This window comes from Macaca thibetana, chromosome 2 (assembly GCF_024542745.1).
Source record: "Macaca thibetana thibetana isolate TM-01 chromosome 2, ASM2454274v1, whole genome shotgun sequence".
Lineage (NCBI taxonomy): Eukaryota > Metazoa > Chordata > Mammalia > Primates > Cercopithecidae > Macaca > Macaca thibetana.
This window is the reverse complement of record NC_065579.1, coordinates 91,054,251-91,081,551: the sequence shown is the minus strand read 5'-3', so window position 1 is coordinate 91,081,551 and position 27,301 is coordinate 91,054,251. Positions and strand designations below refer to the sequence as shown.

General features: G+C 42.3%; 1 protein-coding gene across 3 annotated transcripts in view; it reads right to left on the bottom strand.

Moving 5' to 3' along the window:
- MLH1 (mutL homolog 1) overlaps positions 1-27,301 on the bottom strand; it is a 55,399-nt gene that overhangs the window by 7,176 nt on the left and 20,922 nt on the right. For all 3 annotated transcript variants that reach the window (XM_050780284.1, XM_050780283.1, XM_050780282.1), the window contains exons 10-15: positions 26,168-26,261; positions 23,334-23,487; positions 17,782-18,152; positions 14,854-15,002; positions 2,752-2,860; positions 742-805 (exon numbers count right to left, since the gene is read on the bottom strand). In XM_050780284.1, the coding sequence (XP_050636241.1) occupies positions 742-805; positions 2,752-2,860; positions 14,854-15,002; positions 17,782-18,152; positions 23,334-23,487; positions 26,168-26,261 (941 nt within the window). The remainder of the gene's footprint in view (positions 1-741; positions 806-2,751; positions 2,861-14,853; positions 15,003-17,781; positions 18,153-23,333; positions 23,488-26,167; positions 26,262-27,301) is intronic.

Here is a 27,301-nt window from a genome sequence, read left to right as displayed (position 1 = left end):
ATGAAACCATATAAACAAGTAGTATGATTTTTAACTCAGAACTAAAATTCGGCATTGAAAAAGTTTTTGACAGTTTTCACAAAAAGCATAGGAAAAAAAAAAGTCTTGGAAGAAATGGACTAAAATTGTTGGTAGGGGTTGCATTTGGACCATGGCTTTAGACAATGTTTATTTTTGTCCCTTTCCAAGTATTAAGTGTCAGTAGATACTTATTTTTTTGAGGGAATCTCGTTCTGTTGCCCAGGCTGGAGTGCAGTGGTGCGATCTCAGCTCACTGCAACCTCTGCCTCCTGGGTTCAAACTATTCTTCTGCCTTAGCCTCCTGAGTAGCTGGGATTACAGGTGCCCACCACCATGCTAATATTTGTAATTTAGTAGAGACAGGATTTCATCATATTGGTCAGGCTGGTCTTGAACTCCTAACCTCAAATGATCTGCCCGCCTCGGCCTCCCAAAGTGCTGGGATTACAGGCATCAGCCACTGCACCTGGCTGAGGATCAGTAGATATTTATTAACTTCTGTACTAATAAACATTTGTTTAAGTTGGCTACCAAATGACTATTTTGCTAAAAAGTATAAAACTTCTTATAGACACCTCCATATGCAAATCATACAATACAGCAACTATCCTAAGAATTTTTAGAAAAATTTAATATACTACAAATAAGATATTAGTGGAGAGCTACTATTTTCAGAAATGATCAGTTGAAATTTCAGAAGTAAAAAGGATCTAAACTTACCGATAACCTCAGAACACCAAAATTGGCAAAATCATAAATGAGTATCTGGTAGAACAGTTCTTCACTGAAAATAAAAATGAAGTGAGTTTAAGGAATAGCTGAATTCATGCTTGAGATACAAGCAGTTGGGACAAAATGGGAGAAGTAATCCCTGAAACATGGATGAGACAGAAATAGTTCTGCCTGGCTGTGGAATCTGCTTCACGGTCTAACAAAATCTCTTACTCCTCCAAAGAGCTGGGATTCCCAACATCTTCAACCAGGGCTTTGAGTGGCCAGCCTCTAACAGATAGGTTAGAGCACTAAAACCAAGTCTGGCTTGCTACCACTCATGTTCTGTCCCTACCTGTCTGGTGCTATACACTGGTTTCTAACACTCTGCAGTAAAATTTAAAAAGTTTTTTGTCTGCTTACCTTTCCCCCACTTACAAAGAATCCTATAAATCACTTTTTTTTACAACTTATTAAAAATTATATGAAATGTACAGGGAGGGCAGGGAGTCTTCCTAAATAATCAAAAATAGACCTAAGGCAGGATTATACTACGCTGACATGTAGTTTAGGATGATACACTGGCTGGCAATAGTCCAAAAGCAGCTATGAAGTACACACTATATTGAATTACTTCCAAAAACACAATGGGAATAAATCCACATTTATATGGTACTTTATAGTTCTTAAAACACATTGAACCCCACAGACTTGCTTAAAGACTTCTCATCAAAGCAGACAAAGCACCTGCTATGTCTGCATTTTGGTGGGGAAACTGAGGCACCTATTGAGTAGCTGAGTTATTCTATGTCAGTAAAGTGCTAAAGGAAGGACTTGAATCCAGATATTGAACTCTGAACCCAGTTCTCTCCCTATGTTTTTCTACCCCCTTACTGGAAAACCAATTCACATTTTGCAAATCTGGGACTGGCCTGAATTTGTATCTGTGAGATGAAAGAACATGAATGCAACTGTGATTTGGGGCCTTGGAGGTCATTCCCTTAGACATGCTGGAAAAGAAAAAGCAAGGGGAGTAGAATTCCTAACAAATTGAAAAGTGACAGCTCACTATACAAGCCCAAGCATTCTCAAAGCAGACAATGGAACTTGAACAGAGTTGCACCAAATGGGTTTCCGAGCCTAGCAGGAATGAGTTCTGAATACATACAAGGAGGTACATGTGCTAACAGGAAGCTTCTGGACTGGGGCAGTTTCAAGGGATGGCAAATAGGTTTCTATCTCATGTACCAACTCCATGCAATGTATAGTGGCTGCCCCACTGACAGGGCCAATAAGTACTCTGAGGCCACAGCAGGGCTTAAGAGGGAGAGTCTCACAGTAGGTAGGTGATGTCTAGTATATGCAAGGTGGCAGCATCCTCCCATATGCATTACCTATTTGAGAATAGATTTAATACAGATTCTAGACTCAACAGGAGCTCATCCACCAAGGTCCCTGGAAACAATCAATAGAAACGTTGCCAGCCATGCAACAGTCAAATGAAACTGATGGGGTCACCTTTCCTGTGCTGATCAAGCCCACTGGCTTGCTTGGTGGCTGGAGTAGGCCTTTGCTCCATTCTCAAAGCTGGGAGGAAAGAAGGCATCAGGTCTTCTTTCTCTTGCATCACCTACAATACTCTGTTGCATACAGAGAATTCTCTAGCAGCACCAAACCCTCACCACCTGGTTCACAACATTTACAGGGTGCTGAGCAACTACCAAGGACTAGGCTTCTTGGGTTATTTCTTACCCTCACAAACAAACAAACAAAACCCCTGCACATTAACTAGTAATACCACAACTTACAGATGAGAAATCTGAGACATAGTTTAGGAAAGTAACTTGTCTACAGTCAAATAAATGGGAAATGGTCGAACTTGGATTTGACTGACTGACTGACTGACTCCAAAGCCTGTGCCCTCCCAACTACCTCATGCTGCTCTTCTTAGCTTTTGTGCCTGTGCTCCCTGGACCATTGTTCTAGTGGCTCTGCTTGTTCACACACTCACTGATTTACCTAAGCTTGGTGGTATTGAGAAGGTATAACTTGGTCTGATGCTGTGCCAAGGCCCACTGAGGATTCACACAGCCCACGAAGGAGTGGTTATGCAACATCTCCCGAAGAACTGCAAAACAAAAAATAAAACCAAAAAACAGGTAAGTAATGGAATCCTACCAACCCCACTTCATTGCCCAAAGCACCAAGCACCAGAGCTAGAGACACCAAGTAAGCAAAGAAGCCTGAATTGAGCCTCCTGGTGAAAACAAACACAAATGAGGAATAAAATAGAACTAATCTTTTAACACACAACAAGGAATTGCTAAAAGATTAAAGACACCCAAGGATCAAAATCTAAGACAAAGTAGGAACTCAGGTAACGAGATCTCTGAAGTCAACTTTATCCAAAGACATTTGAGAAACCTCAGGAATCACAAACATTAGTTTTCACAGGCTCTGAAGGTGGCAAAAGGAGGACAAAAGCATGGAATGGTTTGAAATGGAGAGTCTACCAGGAGGCCACTTTCCCAACACATGAAGCTGAGACTCCAAAGGCTGCACTCCCAGTGAAAAGGAAAACCATACTACTATGCCCATGCCCACTTCCCTGGCCCTCCAAGGGCAGTAAGCAAAATTGCCACCTCTAGCATTGGTGTTGGAAGAAAAAATGACACCCTGTGAATCTGTAATCATAAACTGGTCCTCATATGCTTTTCCAGTCAGGATTCATGCTAAGCAGGTACCTGAAAACCTTAAGCGGAGATTTTAATTTAAACTGATAATCGGGGCTGACTGTTCCTCCAGTTTCCTAGTAGAATCAAATGCAAATTCTCTCTGCAGAATTTCATTGTCAAGCCAGGCTTCAAGTAATTCCCCACAGATAAAGTATGAGGAATTAACAGTTACAAAATTACAAAAAAAGCCCCATGCATTAGAATCCGGAAGAATCGGCCGGGCGCGGTGGCTCAAGCCTGTAATCCCAGCACTTTGGGAGGCCGAGATGGGCGGATCACGAGGTCAGGAGATCGAGACCATCCTGGTTAACACGGTGAAACCCCGTCTCTACTAAAAAAAAACAACAAAAAATTAGCCGGGCGCGGTGGTGGGCGCCTGTAGTCCCAGCTACTCGGGAGGCTGAGGCAGGAGAATGGCGTGAACCCGGGAGGCGGAGCTTGCAGTGAGCTGAGATCCGGCCACTGCACTCCAGCCCGGGCGACAGAGCGAGACTCTGTCTCAAAAAAAAAAAAAAAAAAAAAGAATCCGGAAGAATCCACAGAATGAGACCTGTAAAGGTTTCAGGAATTGGAAAGATCAGCAAATAACATAAAATAAGTATGTTCAGCATGCTCAAGAAGTATTAAAACCGGGATTGTAAACTAGTTCAACCATTATGGAAAACAGTATGGCGATTCCTCAAGGATCTAGAACTAGATGTACCATATGACCCAGCCATCCCATTACTGGGTATATACCCAAAGGATTATAAATTATGCTGCTATAAAGACACATGCACACGTATGTTTATTGCAGCACTATTCACAATAGCAAAGACTTGGAATCAACCCAAATGTCCATCAGTGACAGATTGGATTAAGAAAATGTGGCACATATACACCATGGAATACTATGCAGCCATAAAAAAGGATGAGTTTGTGTCCTTTGTAGGGACATGGATGCAGCTGGAAACCATCATTCTTAGCAAACTATCACAAGAACAGAAAACCAAACACCGCATGTTCTCACTCATAGGTGGGAACTGAACAATGAGATCACTTGGACTCAGGAAGGGGAACATCACACACCGGGGCCTATCATGGGGAGGGGGGAGGGGGGAGGGATTGCACTGGGAGTTATACCTGATGTAAATGACGAGTTGATGGGTGCAGCACACCAACATGGCACAAGTATACATATGTAACAAACCTGCACGTTATGCACATGTACCCTACAACTTAAAGTATAATAATAATAAATAAATTAAAAAAAAAAAAGAAAAAGAAAAAGGACAAAAATAAAAAAAAAAAAATAAAATTAAAAAAAAAAAAAAAAAAGAAGTATTAAAACTATGAGTAAACAGCAGGACACTATCCACTATCTCCTGGGATCAAGATTTCCAAATGAGCACATAAAGTTTTTAAAAATGAAAAATACAATAATTGAAAAGAAAAATCAAGATAAACTTAAAAACAGATTTGACAAAGTTAACAAGGTAATTAACTGGATGGTAGATCAACAAAATTATCCAGAATGTAACACAGAAAGATAAAGAAACTGAAAATATGTAAAGATAACTTATGTACATGGGAGATAATAAATACATAACTCATGTTCCAGAAGGAGTCGGAGAGAGGGCAGGAAGAGGACAGTATCTGAAGACTTCGAAGACAAAATACCTGAGAATATCCCAGAAGTGATGAAAACTGTCAAGTCTCAGCTAGCAAGCCCAACAAAATCCACACGTGACACACAAGGTTACTACGTGGTATTTTTAAAAGGAGATCTTAAAGGTACTCAGAAAGAAGAGAGATTACCTACTACGTAAATAAAATATGAGACCGGTAGCTGAATTTTCAACAGGTAACAAATTTTAAGACCGATAGCTGAATTTTCAAGAGCAAGAGTAGAAATCAGAAAATGATACACTATTACCTTCAATGCACTAAGAAAAAATAATTGCCAATCTGGAGTTTTAAACCCAACACAAATACTTTTCAAAATAAGAGTGAATCAGACAAAGCAAAAAAAGTTTGCCATGGCTATTGTTTGAATGTCTGTGTGCCCGCAAAATCCACGGGTTAAATCCTAACCCCCAAGGTGACACTATTAGGAGGTGGGGCCTCTGGGAGGTGATTAGGTCTTCCCTCATTGTTGGGATTAGCGGGATTAGCCCTTATGAAAGAAACTCCGGAGAGCTAGCTATCCCATTCCACCATGTAAGGATACAGCTAGACAGCGCCATGCATGACGAAGCGGGCCCTCACTAGACACTAAATCTGCTGGGGCCTTGATCTTGGACTTCCCAGTTTTTAGAACTTCTATTGTCTTAGGCGTGAAAGGACTAAGCCACCAAAGGCCCCACTAAAGGTTCAGGCAGACCATAAAACAGCTACAGGAAAGAATTATGATCAGATAATATGTGGCAAATCCAAACAAACTGACAATAACAAGTATCACAGAACAAGTAGATACAGGCATACCTCTGAGATATTGCAGGTTCAGTTCCAGACTACAGCAATAAAATCAATATCACAATATAGCAAGTCATGTGAAATTTTTTGTTTTTCAGTGCATATAAACTTATGTTTACACCACACTGTAATCTATTAAGTGTGCAACAGTATTATGTCTAAAATCAATGTACGCAGCTTAATTTAAAAACACTTTTTTGCTGGCCGGGCACAGTGGCTCATGCCAATAATACCAGCACTTTGGAAGCCCGAGGCAGGCGGATCACCAGAGATCAAGAGTTCGAGACGAGCCTGGCCAACATAGTAAACACCTGTCTCTACTAAAAATACCAAAATTAGCCAGGTGTGGTGGCACATGCCTATAATCCCAGCTACCTGAGAGGGTGAGGCACAAGAATCACTTGAACCTGGGAGGTGGAGGTTGCAGTGAGCCTGGGCGACAGAGTGAATCTCTGTCTCCAATAAATTAAATAAATAAAATTAAAAAAGTTTTTGCTAAAAAATGCTAATAGTCATCTGAGCTGTTGGCGAATTGTTATCTTTTTGATGGTGGAGGATCTAGCCCTGATGATGGCTGTTGACTGATCAGGGTGGTAATTGCTGAAGGCTGAGGAAGCTGTTGCAATTTCTTGAAATAAGACAACAGTGAAGTTTGCTGCATCAACTGATTTCTCGTTTCGTGAAAGATTTCTCTGTAGTTTGTCATGTTGTTTCATAGCATTTTACTCACAGTAGAAATTCTTCCAAAACCAGTGTCAATCCTCTCAAACCCTGCTGCTGCTTTACCAATTAAGTTTATATAATATTCTAAATCCTTTGTTGCCATTTCAACAATATTAACAGCATCTTCACCAGAATTAAGTTCTCTCTCAAGAAACTACTTTCTATGCTCATCCATAAGAAGCAACTCCTCATCTGTTCAAATTTTATCATGGGATTGCAGCAATTTAGTCGTATCTTCAAGCTCCACTTCTAATTTTCTTGTGATTTCCACGACATCTGCAGCTACTTCCTCCAATGAAGTCTAGAACCCCTCAAAGTTATCCATGAGGGTTGGATGCAATTTCTTCCAAACTCCTGTTAATGTTGATATTTTGACTTCCTCCCAGGAATCTCGAATGTTTTTCAGGGCATCTAAAATGATGAATTCTTTCCAGAGGATTTCAATTTACTTGGCATAGATCCATCAGAAGAATCACTATCTATGGCAGCTAGAGCCCTATGAAATGTATTTCTTAAATAAGACTTGAAAGTCAGTATCACTCCTTGATCCATGGATTGCAGAATGGATGCCATGTTAGTGTTCATCTCCTTATATATCTCCATTAGAGATCTTGGGTGACCAGGTACCTTGTTAATGAGCAGTAATATTTTGAAAGGAATCTTTTTTTCTGAGCAGTAGGTCTCAACAATGGGCTTAAAATACTCAGTAAATCATGCTCTAAAAGATGTGCTGTCATCTAGGCTTTGTTGTTCCATTTATAGAGCACAGGCAGAGTAGGGTTAGCATAATTCTTAAGGGCCCTGGGATTTCTGGAATGGCAAATGAGCACTGGCTTCAACTTAAAGTCACCAGATGCATTAGTACCTATAAGAGAGTCAACCTGTCTTTTGAAGCTTTGAAGCCAGGCAGTGACTTTTCCTCTTTAACTATGTAAGTCATAGATGGCACCTTCTAATAGAAGATTGTTTTGTCTACATAGAAAATCTGTTGTTTAATGTAAGACACCTTCATCAATTAGATCTTCTGGATAACTTGCTATAGTGTCTACCTCAGCACTTGTGGCTTCTTTCCTTAAACCTCATCAGTCTCTGTTGGCTTTCAAGTTTTCTTCTGCAGCTTCCTCACCCCTCTCAGTCTTCAAAGAATTGAAGCAAGTTAGGGCCTTACCCTGGATTAGGCTTTGGCTTAAGGGAATGCTGTGACTGATTTGATCTTCTATCCAGACCACCAAAACTTTATTACAGCAATGAAGCTGTTTCGCTTTATCATTCATGTATAACTTGGCTAACTTGCACAAGAGGCCTAGCTTTCAACCTATACTGGCTTTTAATATGCCTTTCTCATTAAGTTCTTGCTTTCAGTTTTTTTGTTTGTTTTGTTTTGGTTTTTGTTTTTGAGACATAGTCTCACTCTGTTGCCCAGGCTGGAGTGCAATGGCATGATCTCGACTCACTGCAACCTCCGCCTCCTGGGTTCAGGTGATTCTCATACCTCAGCCTCCTGAATAGCTAGGACTACAGGCGACCACCACCAGGCCTAGCTAATTTTTGTATTTTTAGTAGAGACGGGGTTTCACCATGTTGGCCAGGCTGGTATCGAACTCTTGACCTCAGGTGATCCACCCGCATTAGCCTCCCAAAGTGCTGGGATTACAGGCGTGAGCCACTGCACCCGGCCTCATCCTTTCACTTAAACACTTGTGGACACTTTGGGGTTATTGATTTCCCTAGTTTCAATATTATTGCATCTCAAGGAATAAGGAGGCCTGAGGAGAGTGAGGAAGACATGGGAACACCCAGTCAGTGGAGGGGTCTGAGCACACACATTTATTAATTAAGCTCACTGTCTTATGTGGGCATGGTTTATGTCCACATAAGACAGTGAGCTTAATGGTGCCCCAAACAATTACAATAGTAATGCCAAAGATCAGTGATCACAGATCACCATAACAGATATAGTAATAATGAAAAAGTTGGAAATATTGTGAGAATTACCAAAATGTGACAGAGACACAAAGTGAGCACAGGCTGCCATAAAAATGGCACCTAATAGACTTGCTCTACAAAGGGGCCAATCTACAACTAGTAAAAAATGTAGCATCTGTGAAAATCAACTCCAGGTGGGCTAGAGGCTTAAGTATGAGTCTTTTAGGAAACAATCTAAGAGCATATCTTTAATTATCGCAAAGTTAGGATGGATTTCTTAAGCTAAAAAGCCAATCTGTAAAGAACAATTGATAAAATCTGCCTACATTAAATCTAAGAATTTCTGTTCCTAAAACAAGTATTCATTTTAAAACGTTACTAGGGGATCCCTAAACTAGGGGAAGATATTTTCATGTAACTCACTACTATCTAGAATATATCAAAAACTCCAAAAATTAGTTAGGAAAGACAAAAAAAGAGCCCATCAAATATTGGGTAAAAAACTTGAACACACACTTAACAGTTGATGAAATATACTTAATTTATTTATTGATTATTTATTTATTTATTTATTGCTCTGTTGCCCAGGCTGGAGTGCAGTGGTACAATCTCGGCTCACAACACCACCTACCTCCTGGGTTCAAGTGATTCTTATGCCTCAGCCTCCCAAGTAGCTGGGATTACAGGCATGTGACACCATACCCAGCTAATTTTTATATTTTTAGTAGAGATGGGGTTTTGCCATGTTGGCCGGGCTGGTCTTGAACTCCTGGCCTCAAGTGATCCACCCACCTCGGCCTCCTAAAGTGCTGGGATTATAGGCATGAGCCAATGCGACTGGCTGAAATACATTTAACTTTATTGCAACCAAGAAAATGCAAATAAAAACTACCATCAGATATTGTTTCACAATCATCAAACTGGTAAAAATCTGACAGTATAATTATTGGTGATAATATAAATGAATATGACCCCTCTGGAAAATAATCTGTCATTTTATGACCCAGCAATAATTCTCTTAAATATATGACCTAGAGCTTCTCATCCAGTATGCTAGGCCACCAATCAACTCATATGAGGCTGGGAAGCAAGGTGGCATGTGGGGACACAGGGACTGAGACCATATGAGTCCTCCAACTGTCCTTCAACAGAAGAATGAATGAACTGTAAATTCATGAAGCAGAATCTGTATTATACAGAAAAGGTAAACCAGAGCTATATGTAACAAGATGGATGAATCTTAGGAATATATGTATAGCCACATGTAAATTGCAGAAAAACTAAACTTACAGTGTAATTCTACTTTTATAAAATCTAAAGCTTGCAAAACTAAACAAATTTTTAGGACTACAAATGTAGGTAATAAAACTGTAATAAAAAAACTATAATAAAAAAAGGAAATAATAATCCCAAAATTTAGAATAGTAATCACCTCTAAAGAAGAAGGGAAGGGAATGGCACAGGGGAACAGCACATAAGAGCCTCAAAGGTGATGGTGATGTCCCATTTCTTAGGCAGGTGCTATTGTCACAAGTGTTCATGTTTTTCTGTAGACGCTACATATATTTTATAAATGTGATTTTTAAATTTACCAATGTATATGTATGTGTGTGTTATGCACATATATATATACTTGTGCATATATCTATGTGTGTGTATATGTATCTTTGTTTTCATGAAATAAATAAAAATATCACCAGCAAAAAGGAAGAGTGGGGACAAGAGAGGTTGGAGAAAACAGCATGGGTCATAGCACAGCAATAAGCCTATACATTATGTTTTTACTATACTTTTCTTTTTAAGCTTTGGCACCACAAGTGAATTATACTATTATAGAAGTTCTGCAATACTATCCCCCACTCCATAAAAAGAGGTTTATTATCTTCATTTTTAGAGTAAGTATTCCTCTCTGTTCCCACTGGAAACTCGATGTCTCTACAGGATGTTCTGCGTAGGCGGAAAATGATTATTTTAAAAGCTGGAGAACATCAAATAATCCTGAATAATGAGGCACTGGAGGAAAGGGAGAGCAGTGTAATCCACTAAAACAGTCAGAGATTTTCCACACAGAATGTCCATGGACTGCTCTGACGCATCCAGAGCTACTGAAGCGCAGCCCTGCCAGCAAGACGGAGAAGGGAGGCAGCAGCACCAAGCACAGGGCTTTTCTTCATTGGGCATTGTGAGGCTTCTTGTACCTCTTCACAGCCTCTTATCAGGACTTAAAACAACTTTCATTTCGTCCCTAACCTAAATATCCCCATAGTGCTGGTCTGCAGGCATTTCCCTGCCAAAATCGGACAAAATCCGTCTGTACTTCAAAGCCAAACCACATATCTGAGTTCATAACTGAGGCCTTGAGTCTCAGCATCTTTTTCTGAGAAGCAGCAAGGGAAACCAAACCTGAAGAAAGGGCGACCAGTCCTCTAGTTCCTAATGCTCACTTGCAAGGGTAAATGCCCCCATCCCCTGCTGGCTGTCTTCCAATGGCCACTGTATGCCAGTACCCTTGCTGTTACCAGAGATAATCCAGACACCCTTCCATCCCTCTCAGGAGATCTCACCCTGGCTTTCTGCTGAACTGGCCTCATATCTCTATTAGAGGATTTCTTTCATTCTACCTAAACAATTCCCAGATAACACCACGGTATTCTTTAAAGCAGGGGTCATAGTTGATCCATTTCACTTCCTACTTCTGAGCTTGGCACAGTACATTTTTTACAGAGAAGTTACTTGACAAATGTTCGCCGAACTGATTTCTTGTACCAAAAAAACCTGTCACCTAGTGACAAACCATGAATATATACATTCAGACCCAGGACTGTTCACCAAAGAGCAAGAAAATGAAATTAAGTGTGGATATCTGGAGGCAAAAAACGTTAAGGGTATTTTCACTCTAAATGGTAGCAAATAGCTTATGACATTTCTTAATCCCATTAATTAACAGATCAAAATTATGGGACTAGCAGTAAGTAAATTCAGTCATTACTAATCCCTGAGATGAGCCTTATTCCATAGAATGCTTGCCTGGATACTGGAACCTGTCAAAATTAACCTCACTTGTTAACTCAAAATGTGTCCACCATGGATGGGTAAATCCCTAAACTCAAGAGAACTGTCTAACTGAACGTTCAACTTTGACATCCCTTTAAAATAAAGATTCTAGGGCTTTACCTCCCAGGCTGCTCCTCTCAATCACTGACTTGCTCCCTTAGCAAATATCTACTGAGTGTACATGTCAGGTACTCTGCTCAGCACCAAGGACGAGGCAGTGAGCTCCACAAACATGATCCCTGCACAGACAACACACTGCTCAAATAATCATACAGGTCAGGTGCAACTAAGAAAGCTGTGACAAGGAATGTATCTCTTACTTCTTTCATGACCTGGGGAACTTCATCAGGGAGTAGTCAGCCTGTTGGTCTATTAAAGCTAGTGGTCTTCCTCGTCAAATCTGAGCCTCAGTCAAATCCCTATACAGCATTCAACTCAAAGAGAATCAGCTTCTCCCAGGCTGGGGCTTTGGGTGTCAACCAGACACCAGCGGGTAGGGGCTCATGGCAGAGGTCCCTCTCCTTGAACAGTGCCTTACCGATTATAAAGCACACACACAGTATCTTAAGTGTTCATCACCACAGCCCAGTAAAGGCTGCAGTGTAGCACATTTTACAAAGCAAGAAAATCATGCCCAAAATGTTGAACAAATTTCTGTCTGGTATCTGAATGGTGTAGGTGGTGGGAGCTTCAGAGGAGTTCTGGCTCCAAAGCAAGAGCACATTCCATTCCCCACAGCACAGGCGACTCCGTCTGTAAGACCTACACCAGCATGTTTGAAAACACCAGCCCCAGTCGATGGAATCAGAATTACATGGCATGCTTGTCCTGCAAGGGCTGTTGACCTGGTTATGCATCTAGCCTTCCTGCATGAAGGCCACTGCCAGTAGCAACCCACCACCAACAAGGCAGGAACCTGGGCCTGTTTTTGATTGTGGAGATGTTGCAATTGGTCTGTCCTCTCCATTTTCCCTTCCATTTTCCTCATCTTTAAAATAGAGAAAATGGCATCTGCTCTGCCTCCCTCACAAGACTATTCTATAATTAAGTGAGATACTGTGTAGGAATATACAATTTTAAATCATTTAGATTTATCATTTTAGCCTCAGCAAGACTCCAAAGCTGACCAAACTTGAGGCAGGTTAGCTTTGTTAATACACTGCACTGAAAACAGTTTGATACTATTCAGAAAGTTATTGACATTGTAACTTTCAACAGCCTGCTATACATGAGGGAGACAAACCCTTAAAGAAAACTCATAATTTCCAAACTGAGGGAATCTGTCCATCAAAACCACTGTGAGGAAGACTGCTAAATGCATCAAGTAACAGCTCACCTTTTAAAAGCATTTTAAAAGTTCCTAGCTTGAAAGCTAACAATGATGGAAGGGAAGAGCAACTGGAGCAAATCATGGAAATAAAAACCAGAAGCCAATTGGCAGCCACTTCTACAGCTAGCAAAACCTCAGTCACAGGAAGTTTGTATCCTGCCCAAAGGGAGAGACGACCTGTGGGTCTTTTCCCACATGTAAACAAAGGCCCAAAATGCTAAGAAAAGGGAACAAATGTAGAAAGGCAAGTTGAAGCTTTCCTGAATTTGCTTAGACAAGTGGTGACTGAGACTGAAAAAATTAAAGAAGCCACTGAATCAAAAGCAGATGGTTTTGTTTTGTTTTGTTTTTTGTTTTTCTTTTGAGACAGAGTCTCACTCTGTCGCCCAGGCTGGAGTGCAGTGGCGCGATCTCGGCTCACTTGCAAGCTCCGCCTCCCGGGTTCATGCCATTCTCCTGCCTCAGCCTCCCGAGTATCTGGGACTATAGGCACCCACCACCCCGCCTGGCTAATTTTTTGTATTTTTAGTAGAGATGGGGTTTCACCGTATTAGCCAGGATGGTTTCGACTCGTGATCTGCCTACCTTGGCCTCCCAAAGTGCTGGGATTGCAGGCGTGAGCCACTGCACCCGGGCAAGAAGCAGCTATTTTTAAAGGTTAGGGACTAGTGGGAAAGGCACAGAATTGCTCCTTGGCTACTCATTTCTTTTAAAAATTAAACCAGATTGTCATATTTTAAGATACACTTTGTAACAGTTTTGAAATTTGACTACCTTAATTAAGAAATGTGTAATAGGCCAGGTGTACTGCCTCACACCTGTAATCCCAGCACTTTGGAAGACAGAGGTGAGGATCACTTGAGCCTAGGAGTTCAAGACCAGCCTGGGAAACATGGCAAAACCCTGTCTCTACCAAAAAAAAAAAAAAAAAAAAAAAAAAAAAAAAAATTCACTGCAGCCTGGGTGACAGAGTGAGACCCTGTGTCAAAAAAAAAAAAAAAAAAAAAGTATAATAGATGAAAAATAGAAGGGTCACTGCTAAGTTCTCAAGTACAGAGCTGCCTACTGGAGCCCTAGACAATGATGTCTACACTTAGACCATTACTGTCTCACTCATAAAGTGGGGTTAGGATTGTTGCTTGGGCCAGTTCACTGTTACACACCTCAATCCCTGAGTCAGTTCATCCCTTGGAGGTGACTAGCCTCACCTTTTAATTCCTAAAACCATTATTTTAGTTTTGAAGTAACAGGGATCAAGATAGTTCTATACTCGGGTATTCTCAAAACCTATTTCTGACAAAGATGATAATGATTTACTACTTTGTCTTCAGAATATAAGTGTCAGCTCCTTACTCTGTAACAAGTGTTATTATTTACATTTTATCTCTAAACAGCACAATGATCTTTAAGGGTAAAATTAATTTCATTTTATAGGTAAAAAAGAACTGAGGCATAGAAAGGTTAGGTCAGGAGTCTAAGGTCACAAAAGAGACGTGGTAGTGCCAGAATTTGAGCTCATGGCTACCTCCCAAGCTGTGCACTTTCAGCAACAGGACATGCCATTCAGTACACAAGATAAGAATTTTGCTGACCATTACATTGCTTTCAGCTAAGACAGAAACAAACTGAAAATTGGTGAAATGACTGATTTACTCTGACTCCTATGGTTTAACAAGAATACCAATTAAGGCTAATTAAAATAAACAGAGATTATTTTTCTCCCTTTTCTCCCAATCAAAAATTGTCTTTAAGCTGATGCTATTGTGGGTTAGTAAAGGAAGAGGAGCTTGCCCAGCAAAACTGTAGTGGCCACTCTGACAACATGACTGCTTTATCCATTTCCAGAACCTTGGCAGTTGAGGCCCTATGCATCCCAGGCAGGCTGCAGCGTTTACGTACCCTCATGTCCCCGCTCATTAATTTCTTCCTGGAGACTCAAAACACTAGTGAGGTTAATGATCCTTCTCCGGGGGGTACAAGCTGCAGTCATTTCCTTTCGGGAATCATCTTCCACCATTTCCACATCAGAATCTTCCCGATGTCTCTTTCTGCAATGAAGAAAAGGAAGTGCAGATCATTACTATTCTTGTTTTTAAACTTAGCCAAATTTTGTGGGTTGCATTTTGGAGGAGCAAGCAACTTCTCTGTGCTGGTTCCACAGAGCTGTGGATGAACCCCTGTGCTGGTGGCAGGCCAAAAAGATCAGTCTGTTCTCTGATAGACTGCTTATCTGACAACGCTCAGATCCCAGCAGCTGGCCATGCAGCCAATGTAGCAGGACTCTGGAGTATAGCTTCATCCCGTAGAGCTGCAGGGCGTTGAACAAGTGAGCTGCATTTGTCAAGTCTCATTCATTCATTCCTCCATCTATCCATCCATCAGACACTGCTATATACTAACTACATCCAGCAATGAACAAAACAGATAAGGTACCTGCCCTCACAATGCTTACTTTTTTTTTTTTTTTTTTTGAGAGACATAGTCTCACTATGTTTCCCAGGCTGGAGTGCTGTGGTGTGATGTCAGCTCACTGCAGCCTCTGCCTTCCAGGTTCAAGCGAGTCTCATGTCTCAGCCTCCCAAGTAGCTGGGATTACAGGCACGAGCCACCACACCCAGCTATTTTTTGTATTTTTTTGTAGAGACGGGGTTTCACCATGTTGGCCAGGTTGGTCTCGAACTCCTGACCTCAGGCGATCTGCCTGCCTCTGACCCCCAGAGTGCTGGGATTATAGGTGTGAGCCACAGCACCCAACCCACAATGCTTACTTTCTAGTGGGAGAGTCAAATAGCAACAGAAAAGAGATCATTTTAAGTATCAATAAACACAATGAAGAAAATAAAACAAGGTAGCATAACAGAATGATGGGGAAATGAGAGGAGAAAGAACTTCAGACTGAATGGACAAAGATGGTCTCTGGCAAGAGGTGACTTGCTGTTCTCACACTCCCGACCTCAGGTGATCCGTCTACCTTGGCATCCCAGAGTGCTGGGATTACAGGTGTAAGCCACCACGCCAAGCAAGCCAAGAGGTAACCAGGGGGTTCCCAGGCTGAGAGAACAGCAAAAGCAAAAGGGTAAAAAGCTCAGTCAGTTCAGATCAGCCACAAGAGCTGTATGGCCAAAGCACCATGTGGGAGAAGGAAAGGGGAGGGCTGGAGCAAGGGTTGGGTGAGGGATTTAAGTTTTATCCCAAGTGCAAAGGAAACCACTGAAACATTCTCAGCAGAAAAATGATACCACTTGATTTTGGGCTTAAAAATATTTGACTACTCTGTGGTAAATATCACTTAGTTCTGCAAGTGATAAACAAATGTAATACTTTCCCTGCAGGGATAAGAGCATTAAATGGGATAACGTATGCAAAGTATCTGGCACACAGTAGATGCTCCATAAATATTAGCTTCCTTTATTATTCCCTGGAAAAAAATCTTTTTTTTTTTTTTTTTTTTAGAGACAGAGTGTTACTCTGTCAGCCAGGATGGAGTGCAGTGGCTTGACCACGGCTCACTGCAGCCTCAACCTCCTGGGCTCAAGTGATCCTTCCACCTGAGCCTCCTGAGTAGCTGAGACTACAGGCATTTGCCACCATGCCTGGCTAATCTGTGTGTGTGTTTGTGCAACTCTTGGACTCAAGCGACCCTTCCGCCTTGGCCTCTCAAAGTGCTGGGATTACAGGCCAATGTGCCTGGCTGGAAAAGATTCTTAGAAGTCATCTTGCTAGGCTGACTCAGAAATGAGCAAACTGAAGTAATGCATCTCAGTTCACATGGCTAATTAGTGCCACGATAGTGCACGTGCAGCCTTGGGCAAATTCCTTCACCTTGAGCTCCAGGTTTCATATAAGTACACATTAAATAAAGAATATCCACCTTAGAGATTTTGTGAGGTAACGTCTTACAGTACCTGCAGAATGTACACTGGAAGTGCTCAAAATCAAATGAGCACTTTTTTAAAAAAATAATAATAAATAACATTTATTATTATTATTATTATTATTATTCCCGCTCCTTCTCTCCAGGTTTCTTTCACCACTAGCCCACATACTTCAGGGAGTTTTTTTTTTTTTTTTTTTTGAAATGGAGTTTTGCTCTTGTTGCCCAGGCTAGAGTGCAATGGCATGATCACGGCTCACTGCAACCTCCGCCTCCTGGGTTCAAGTGATTCCCCAGTCTCAGCCCCCCGAGTAGCTGGGATTACAGGCATGTGCCACCACGCCTGGCTAATTTTGTGTTTTTAGTAGAGATGGGGTTTCACCATGTTGGTCAGGCTGGTCTCGAACTCCTGACCTCAGGTGATCCACCTGCCTCAGCCTCCCAAAGTGCTAGGATTATAGGTGTGAGCCATGGCACCCAGCCAGGGAGTTTTATAAATTAGCTTCAGAACATGTTTTTTTTTCCTGAAAAAAAGTGAAAGCGGCTTTAAGTAGGATGAAAAATAATCCTCCAGATATGTTAGGCAGATTCTCTCTCTAGCCATTTCTGGTGTTGAGGCTCTATCAAAATTCTTTACTAAAAATAAAAGATAAACCTGCTTTTTTTCTGGTATGTGTGTTTATTCAATTGAGCAACTATTCCACAGTCTGAAGTGTTTTTAACTCATGCTTAGAACTGTGGACATTTAAGTTATTTCGAAGGACATTATGGTGGGTGACTCTCAAGTTATGGTCAAAGGCAGACAGTGGACAAAGCCACAGCACCATTCCAGAGGAAGCAGAGGGCAAGTCAGGCAGAGAGAAGATGCAAGTGATTCATGAAAAGCCAAAGTTAGAAGGCAGTTTTATTACAGAATAAAGGAGGTAGGCTGCACTTTTCCCAAAAGGCCATACCTGGGGTTGCTGGAAGTGGGTCCTCTCTTCTCTGACATTTCTGACGTCCCCTTTGTTGTATCCCCCTCCAGGCTCTGATTTTTGGCAGCCACTTCAGCAGGGGATGGGAGTTCAAGCATCTCCTCATCTTGCTGCCTAGCCCTGCCACTAGAAATATCTGTCTTATCCTCTGGAACAATGGCCTGGGGCTGACTGGACAGGGGTTTGCTCAGAGGCTGCAGAAATGCATCAAGCTTCTGTTCCCGGGAATCTGTACGAACCATCTGGTGGGCATAGACCTTGTCACTACTTCCAGAAGTAGAAGAGGAGGTCAGACTTGCTGTGGATTTAACCATCTCCCCAGAGGGGCCAGCAAGTCCTGGTAGCAAAGTCTGTATCAAAAAAACAAAAACAAAAACAAAACAAAAAAAACATATATACATATATATATAGTGGAGAGACTCAGAATAAGAAGCATAGATACACAGGTCCCCAAATGGAGCAGTACTAAGAAAGAAGCTAGAATGAGGTATAATTATGATTGTTAGAGAAGCAATTCTGCCCAAAATTTGAAGTACAAAAGGTTTACAGGTATAAAATTCAAGAATTAAGCAAAATACTTATAATCTTAAAATTATCTTGAAATGGAAAAATCAGTGTAAAATTTTCATACTTTTGTCTGGGGGGATGCTGCCAGAAGACTTTTTACTGTGGTAAAATATATACGAAATTTACCATTTTAACCATTTTTAAGTGAGAGCTCAGTGGCATTTACATTGTTGCACAACCGTCACCACCAGATATCTCTAGAACTTTTTCATCTTCCCCAAATTGAAACTCTGTGCACATTAAACAATAATTTCTCACTTCCCCTTCCTCCCAGCTCCTGGCAACAACCATTCAACTGTCCATTTTTAAATACACATATTTCCTAGCTCTGACCACTGGAAAGGCCTAAAAGTAATCACTACCCAGTAGCAATGAGGACTCCCAGATCCCAGATTATAGTCTCTAAATACCATTTCCCACTAAAATGAACTACAGCTCCTTGGAGAAAAAGCCTATTCCGGCGCTTGGGCTGGAAAAGTATAAAATGTGCCTGCAACATCGTCTTGTCAGAAACAAGGAAATTATCAAGACTAATGGAATTCGGTCAAAAGGTAGAGGGCCCTAACTCCAAGGGCTTGGTTCCACTGGACTAAGATGGGATAATCTGAGCATCAAAAAGAAAAATGACTATAATTGATTAAAATGTGTTGCTCTGTTAATAGCTATGACAAAACACTGAAAAAGCAAAAAACTGAAAGTGAGGAGGGAGGAGATGGAGAGGGAGGGAATAAGAGGGGAGAAAGAGAAGGGAAAACATCATTAAACACCACTGGAAATTACTAGGACATCATTCATTCCTTTGAAACTTGATAGCTAGAGGGATATAATTCAGCATTTGGTCTTACTTTCTAGTAAGAACTGTACTTCAGGACAACCAAATAGCTATAACAAGGGAAAGTTCTTCTATACGAAAGAATTACAGTCAATACAGAAGAAATGATAAAATCAGAAAATCATAATCTTGCAATCTAATGAAATAACTGATTCAGGTAATGGTCATCAACGAAAGGTGACACCATTAAGCTACATGTTGATGGGTAAGTTTACAATGAGGGAATCAGGCTGTCACCAGCTGAACCCACTTATGAATCTTATCACCAAAATGACATAACAAGACATTATGCACCTCCTGCTGGGGTATATTAGGAAGTACAGGGCCAATGGAAACAAAAAGGTACAGTGACTTTTCTAACTTCAAGCAGACTTAAAAGATTTTTCAGAGTAGTTATGGTAATTTCTGCTTCCCAAAACGTACCTGTAAATTAAAAAAAAAAAATATATATATATATATGTATCTACACACACGTATATACTTAATATACATAAGTACGTATACACTTAATATTTGTTTAATATGTATATATTTTTGTCCAAGGTTTCCAGCTCATAACTCCCATAGTCCTGTTATAGTCTTTTGTTACAATGTTGGGGTGCTGTAGGCCTCAGAAGGTCTTAGGAAACAGAATTTCCCTACCTTCTCCTGCTTTCCTTTCACTTGCCCAAGGCAGGACTCTAATCTGATTGTGGGTCATAAGACCCTCATTCCATAGGGGTCCTGCCCCATATCCTGGAGGAAAGAATGGCCACAGAGAGGCCAAGAAGAATCTGAACAAACAGGTCTTACTGAGTTTAGACCCCTTTATGTCCAATCATATTTTGACACAGTTGTCCACGTTTCAATCACTCCTGCCTAACGATGTCTCCATAAAAGGCCCAAGAAGACAGAGTTTGCGGGCCTCCGGAAAGCTGAACATGTTGAGGCTGACAGGAAAATGAACAAGAACTCATCCATGTGCTGGGAGCCAAGTACATGGGGACAGAAGCTCCTGCGCTCCAGACCCTTCCAGACCTAGCTTTGTGTATCTCTTTATTTGGCTATTTACTGGTATCTTTTTAAATCTTTGTAATAAATCCAGAAAACTAAGTACGCGTTTCCCTGAGTTCTATGAGCCACTCCAGCAAATTAATAAAAAATAAAGTGGGGGGTCTTGGGAACCCCAACTTGAAACTGGTCAGAACTTCTAGAGTCCTGGACTTGTGACTGGTACCTGAAGCAGGAGACTGGGGGCAGTCTAGGGGACTGTACCCTGAACCTGTGGGATCTAATGCTATCTCCAAGTAGACAGTGTTGGAATTAAATTGGAGGAGACCAGCTGCTGTCCACTGTGGAACTGACTGCTTGTTTAGTGTGTGGGGAGAAACCCCCACATAAGTGGTTATAGAAATCTTCTGAGTTGATTGTTGTTATGGTGAAAGATTGGAGGAAAAACACGGCAACCAAATATGATGTGTGGAATCCCCAGGGTTCCTCATTTCCACACCAAATGCATTCACTGCAAACCAGGGCTTCTGATGTACTGGCCATGATCAGTGGAGTACAAGGCACAATCCGAGAAGCAGAAAGATGGTGGCTCCATGGGCCAAAAAGTCAGGAGCCAGTGTGACCTGCTGCTGGCAGGGAGAGAAGGTATTCTGATAATCCATGAAAACAGGGAGCAGCAAGGAGCCCACCAAGCTGGTGTCATGCACCAACCGACAGGGGCAGGCCCTCTGATCCTTCTGAAAACACACTGGTCAGGACTTACGCAGAGTTCCACCAGAAAAAAAATGTAATCTAACAAAATGAATCTGACTAACCCAGGATAAGACAAGCAGGCATGCTGAGAGGTTCTTTTCCCCATGGAGCCACAGACTCCATATATGATCTCTGGCAAACCCCTTGGACCTCAACTGGGACAGAGCAAACGGCAATCACTCTGTGCTAGGCAATGTGCTCTCCATCTTCATTTCACACTTTGGGCCTTTCTTCCCACTCCCCACCAGCCAAACCATTTCCAGGTCTTGGCAATTCTACATCCTCAACTATTAGTGAATGGGGCTACTTCCTGTGTCTCAAGCCCCTCACCACTTCTCCCAAATCATTGTAGGATTCTATCTTGCTCCTCTCCAGTCCATTCTGATATTGCAACCAGGGAGCTCTTCATAAAATGCAAGTAAGATCCCACCCATTCCCATGAAATTGAAATCTAAACTCTTCAATATCCTGATGAAAACCTCTCTATTTGGCCTGAATTCTGCAGCCTCAACTCTACCACTGCCGCTTGTCCTAATAGATCCATACTCAGACCCCAGCACAGCTTAACCCCAGCTGCACATGACAGTACCTGGGGAGGGTTTTAAACAATCCTGAGGCCCAGACCCCACCACCCAAGAATGATTTATTGGTTTAGGCAGGGCCCAGACACTGGAATTTTCTAAGTTTCCCAGGTAATTCTAATGGCAGCCAGGGTAGCATATACTGGACCCATTGCACTCAACTTTCAGATCCTCAAACACATATTCTCTTGCGCCTCCAGGCCTTTATCCTTGCCATTTCCTCTGCCAGAAATACTCTTTTCATTCCCCCTCCCTTTGGGTCCCAGGCTCCATGTCTCTTCCCTCCCTTTCCTAACTGACCAAGTCCAGGACAAGGGCCCCTGCTATATTCTCCCGAGTCTGTTTTTCTCTCCCATGGGATATATTCTCTAGTAGTCCATGAGCGCTTCTGTGGAAGGCAGCAACATCTATGCTGCATCCCTGGGCACCCAACACAGTGTGTCTCAGGATTCTCGATGCACATGTGCAAAGGGAGGCAGAATAAAAGGAGCAGTAAAGGGGCACTGAGCTTAAGTGAGCAACGGGAACAGATATCAAACCAACTAACAGTTACTGGGTATTTCCTGTGTATCATAGTGCTCCAAGAGCCTTACTCACGCTAGACACGTTAACCCACTGGGGGCATGTGTGGCCTCATCTCATCCATGGGCACTACAAGGCATAGGGACTTAAGGCCTCTGTAAGACCCAGGGCTCATGTTGGTACCAGGAGTCAATCAATAATGGAGGAACAAGGGTTGGTTTCCAGACAGAACTTCTTCCTCCCACCTGCCACATATCCCTTTCAGGTCTGTCACATATCCCTTTCAGGTCTCACCAGTAAGAACCTTCCTCTTTGCATCAACAATCTCTAGGTGTTGGGGGGTCCAAGGCTGGTGGGTCTGCCCTAGCTGGGTTTAATCTCACCGCTTAGTGCCCATGCCACTTCCATCTAGATTCTTTCCAGGTAGGTAACTGTGAGTGTCCTTCTGAGAAGCATTCATCTGCTTGGGAATTTTAAGTTTTCTGTGAAGCAGGCTCTCACAGAAGTCCAGTTTCTGCTTCTAGGATCCAGCATAATTTAATGCAGAAAATATTTATATTTCTATTTTGTAGTTTCAGTGTGCTTATGATGAACATCTTCACCATGATTAAAGGGCTGTCCACAATCACATCATCTCAGAACCAGGAGTATATTGAAGAGCATTTTATCCAACCTGCTTATCTTATAAACCGCAAAACTGAGAACTCAGGTAAGTGAAGTGACTTAGAATAAGAAGCACTTAGAAGCTGTACCAGAGACTTTCTGTTCACTGACTGCTTGTAACTGTCCCTGGATGTGGGGATGATCCATTCCTCCATTACTGAGAGGGATATGGAGGCCAGGGAAGGTTAGTCGCACAGCTGGTAAGCTAGGTCTGTCCAACAGTAGAGCCTCCGCTCTTTCCACTCTTCCCACTGCCTCCCTGGGGTCCAGCCCCTCCACTGTGCCATGTGTAGGTAGGAGTAACCTCCTCCTGAACATCTAAAGTGAAGAGCGCATTGAAGAGGCACCCTATTCTGTTTTCAGACAGCTCGTTTTCCTAGGAAGTTGGTCTAAGGTTCCAGATGGAGGCAAAGTGAGGAAGTGAGCTCAGGCCTTATGACTCTAAGCCTAGGAACAACAGCACAATACCTTTATAACTAGGTTCAAAGAAGAAAATGTTAAAACTATCAAGGTAATACTTGCAAAGAAAGTTCCTAAGTAACAGGCAAAAATCTGGGCTCTCATGTCTGGCAGGGCACATTTCAAAGGCCCCAGAGAAGCAGCTGGATGAGAAGCGCCCTGACCTGGGTGAAGTACATCCTAGAGGAATTGGAGCCCAGGAGCTTGCTCTCGATGTGCTGTTGCACCCGCTCCAGGATGCTCTCCTCGTGCAGGAAGTGAACTTCATGCTTTGTGGGGTGCACATTAACATCCACATTCTGGGGACTGATTTCTAAACTGGCAGGAAAATAAAAGAGAACAATTACCTTAGATAGTGGGAGGGGGAGAAAAAGCCCACATATGGCACATATGGTGTATGTGGTGGCCAGAAGATTTGAGGAGGCCGGATGACACAGTGGTCAAAACCTCAGGATCGAGTCTGAATGTGTTCAAATATTGGCCATACTACTTCAGAGCTGTGTAGCTTTGCGTTAAGTTACATCATCTTTCTTTGCCTCAGTTTCTTCATTTGTAAAGTGGACATAACAGAATTACCTATCTCACAGGTTTATGGTGGGAATTAAATTCATGCCAAGTGCCCGGGCGCAGTGGCTCAGGCCTGTAATCCCAGCACTTTGGGAGTACGAGGCGGGTGGATCACGAGGTCAAGAGATCGAGACCATCCTGGCCAACATGATGAAACCACATCTCTACTAAAAATACAAAAATTAGTTGGTGGCACATGCCTGTAATCCCAGGTACTCAGGAGGCTGAGGGAGGAGAATCCCTTCAACCAGGGACTCAGAGGTTGCAGTGAGCCGAGATCGCACCACTGCACTCCAGCCTGGCAACGGAGCAAGACTCCGTCTCAAAAAAAAAAAAAAAAAAAACAAACATTCATGCCAAGTGCTTTATATGTACCTGCCATATATAATATATGTTAACTGTAGTTACTCTCATTTTAGAACTAGTGGAATTTTTTTGTGTGATCTTGGGCAAGTCACTTAACTTCTTAGGATCTGTTTTCTCATCTGCAACCATGAATAAGTAAGTCCTCTATTATGTGAGGAAACAATATATGCAAGAACACTTTCTATCCATAAAATGTAGTCATAAAAATCAGTTTAGAGGCTACGCTAGCTATCAATTTATTGCCTCAGCTCTGAGTCCATCTTTCATTGCTTGCTCTGTGATAATGGAGGTTTGCAATGTGAAGCTTTGCCAGTAGAAGGCGCTAGAGGGACTCAGCAGGAGAAAGGGGTTTCTATGCCAGGTTAGGGTGCATTCCTATCAGACTTCAAGTTCTTCAGCACAAGTGGCCAGCAGCACGTGTACTCTTCTCACGGGCAGTATTTCCCAGCATCCCCTCAGAGTGGTACTGGGGAGCGCCTCATTGACTTTACCTCGCAGCGAGCCAGTTACGTTCTCTTTAACAAGGTATGCATCTCAGACAGTAGGTGGGGCAGTGTGGTGAGGGGATGCTATCTCAGCCCTAGGAGGAAATGGTTGTTCTTTATATATGCTGTTCCTGTGTCTTATTACTCTATTCTCTATTACTCTAATCTCCAGTTTGTAATTCTTTATTCATCTATTCAAATTGTTGCATGGTTTCTATCTCCTGTTTGGACCCTGATTAAAACTAACTTTAGGCCGGGTGCAGTGGCTGAGGCCTGTAATCCTAACACTTCAGGAGGCCAAAGTGAGAGGATCACCTGAGGTCAGGAGTTCGAGACAAGCCTGGCCAACACGGCAGAATCCATCTCTACTAAAAATACAAAAATTAGCTGGGCGTGGTGGTGCACACCTGTAATCCCAGCTACTCGGGAGGTTGAGGCAGGAGAATTGCTTGAACCTGGGAGGCAGAGGTTGCCATGAGACGAGATTGTGCCACTGCACTCTAGCCTGGGTGACAGAGCAAGACTCCATCTCAAAAATAAAATAAAATAAAACTACCTTTGACCACAATTTTTATGCTCTCCCCCTTTCAATCAAAATGAAAACAATGATAAATTAGGATAATTAGGACATGAAATAGACAAATTAGTAGCAGAGCCAGAAATAATACAAAGAAATCCTCCATAAGTCAGCTCTGGACTTTAAATTCCTTTAGAGCAGGGGTACCTCACATTTATTCTGTATTTCAAATACCTACTATGGGGTTTGGTCTATTTAATGCAAGTGCTAAACTGTATGACTGCTAAACTAATTACATCAACATCTGGGCAAACAACAGTGGATATTTTAAGACAAGAACCTCCACAGAGCAGGACATAGTCTTTTTTTTTTTTTTTTTTTTTTTTTTGAGACGGACTCTCACTCTGTCACCTAGGCTGCAGTGCAGTGGTACAATCTCAGTTCACTGCAACCTCCACCTCCCAGGTTCAAGTGATTCTCCTGCCTCAGCCTCCCGAGTAGCTGGGACTACAAGTGCCCGCCACCATGCCTGGCTAATTTTTGTATTTTTGGTAGAGACAGGGTTTTGCCATGTTGGCCAGGCTGGTCTTGATCGCCTGACCTTGTGATTCACCCACCTCAGCCTCCCAAAGTGCTGGGATTTACATATGTGAGCCACCATGCCCAGCTGATTGTCTTTTATGGAAGAAAAACAGTAGCTGTTGTGGCTTCCCAACTGACCCCAGCAGAGGTAATATTTAGAGCCTTCAGAGCACATCTGTTTCCACTCTGCCTACAAGCTGTCAGCACCTCCTGATGGGGTGAGGCATGGCATTCCTTTTTTTTATTGCTAACACAGAGCCTGGCATATAGGAGGCTCTTAGTGAGGTTCTGCTAAATTAGTGAATAAATGAAGGAAAACTGTGCCTTGTACCTGTAAGAAGGGACAGAACATCCTTTTGCCAGTGGTGTATGGGATTCACTCTGATTGTACTATTAGCATGCTCATCTCTTTCAAAGAGGAGAGCCTGAGAGAACATCTGTTCCCTGTGAGTCTTGGTTGAGGAGTTTGGTACTACATTACCTGAGGTACAGGAATGGGTGTGTGTTTTTGGGCAAGTAGGCTGCATACACTGTTTCTATGGCTTTTCTCAAGGAAGTTGATTCTACCAGACGATCTAAACAATAAAAAGAAAGCAACCAGTTCAAAACTGTCCTGAGGGGTGAGGTCACAGGTGTACATTCATACGAAGTCATGAAATCACCTCAGGAAAAACATTTCTGTAGTGATACGCACATCACATCCCCAGGAAGAAAGGTGCACCTTTACCTGTCACCACTTCCCAGCCCAGTATCTTACTATCGGCTTGGGACTGTTTTACTTCAGTCAAGTAACAGAAAACATGATAAGGTAATACATTCTCCCTCCTCACTTCCCTTTGCCCCCATTAGCTCATGTGGACTAACTGTGCTTTTGCTGGGCACGGTGGGAAGTATGATGTCAGCCCTCAGACTTTTCATTCGGCAAATACATACTGGATATCACACACACCAAGTGCTGGGAGACAACATGCTGATAAATAAAGCAATTCCAATCCCAAGTGGCCAGCACTATTATAGAGCTATGTGCGCTAAAAAGTGAGCCGAGAGAGCAACTAACTTTGCTCAGGAAGTTCCGACGGTGGAGCAGCCATAATGAGTTTTCCAGAATTTCGGGCAGTACAAGTGTCAATGCAAATTCAAGGTAATTTAGGAAATGAGGCTAGTTTGGAGAGGGTAGAAAGCAATAAAGGCAGAAAAAAATAAGACTAAAATCAGAGGAAGATGTATTTTCAGGAAACACAGCTCTCCTTTCTCTCTGGACAGATTTTAGATGACCTGCTGATTATCTGTTGTCCTGTGTTGTTGTAGACAAGGATATGTCAAATCTTTTTATTTCCAACAGGAAGAGTGGTTGTGACTTTATCAATGAAGAGACTAATATCCTCTGAGTGCTCACCACATCCATGGCCCCACCATTAATGTCACTGTACTCTGTAACATGTGTCCTGACCACACAGGCCTGGAGCAGGCGTGGGCACCTGACAAAAGGACAGCTGGAGCCCCTCTGCTGAGAATTCTGAACTTGAGATGCGCCAAAGGAGTGTTCTTTGTCTCTGCCACCTGAGTGCGCCTGCACAGTGTAGATAAATGAATGGCATGCATAAGAGCTTGACCT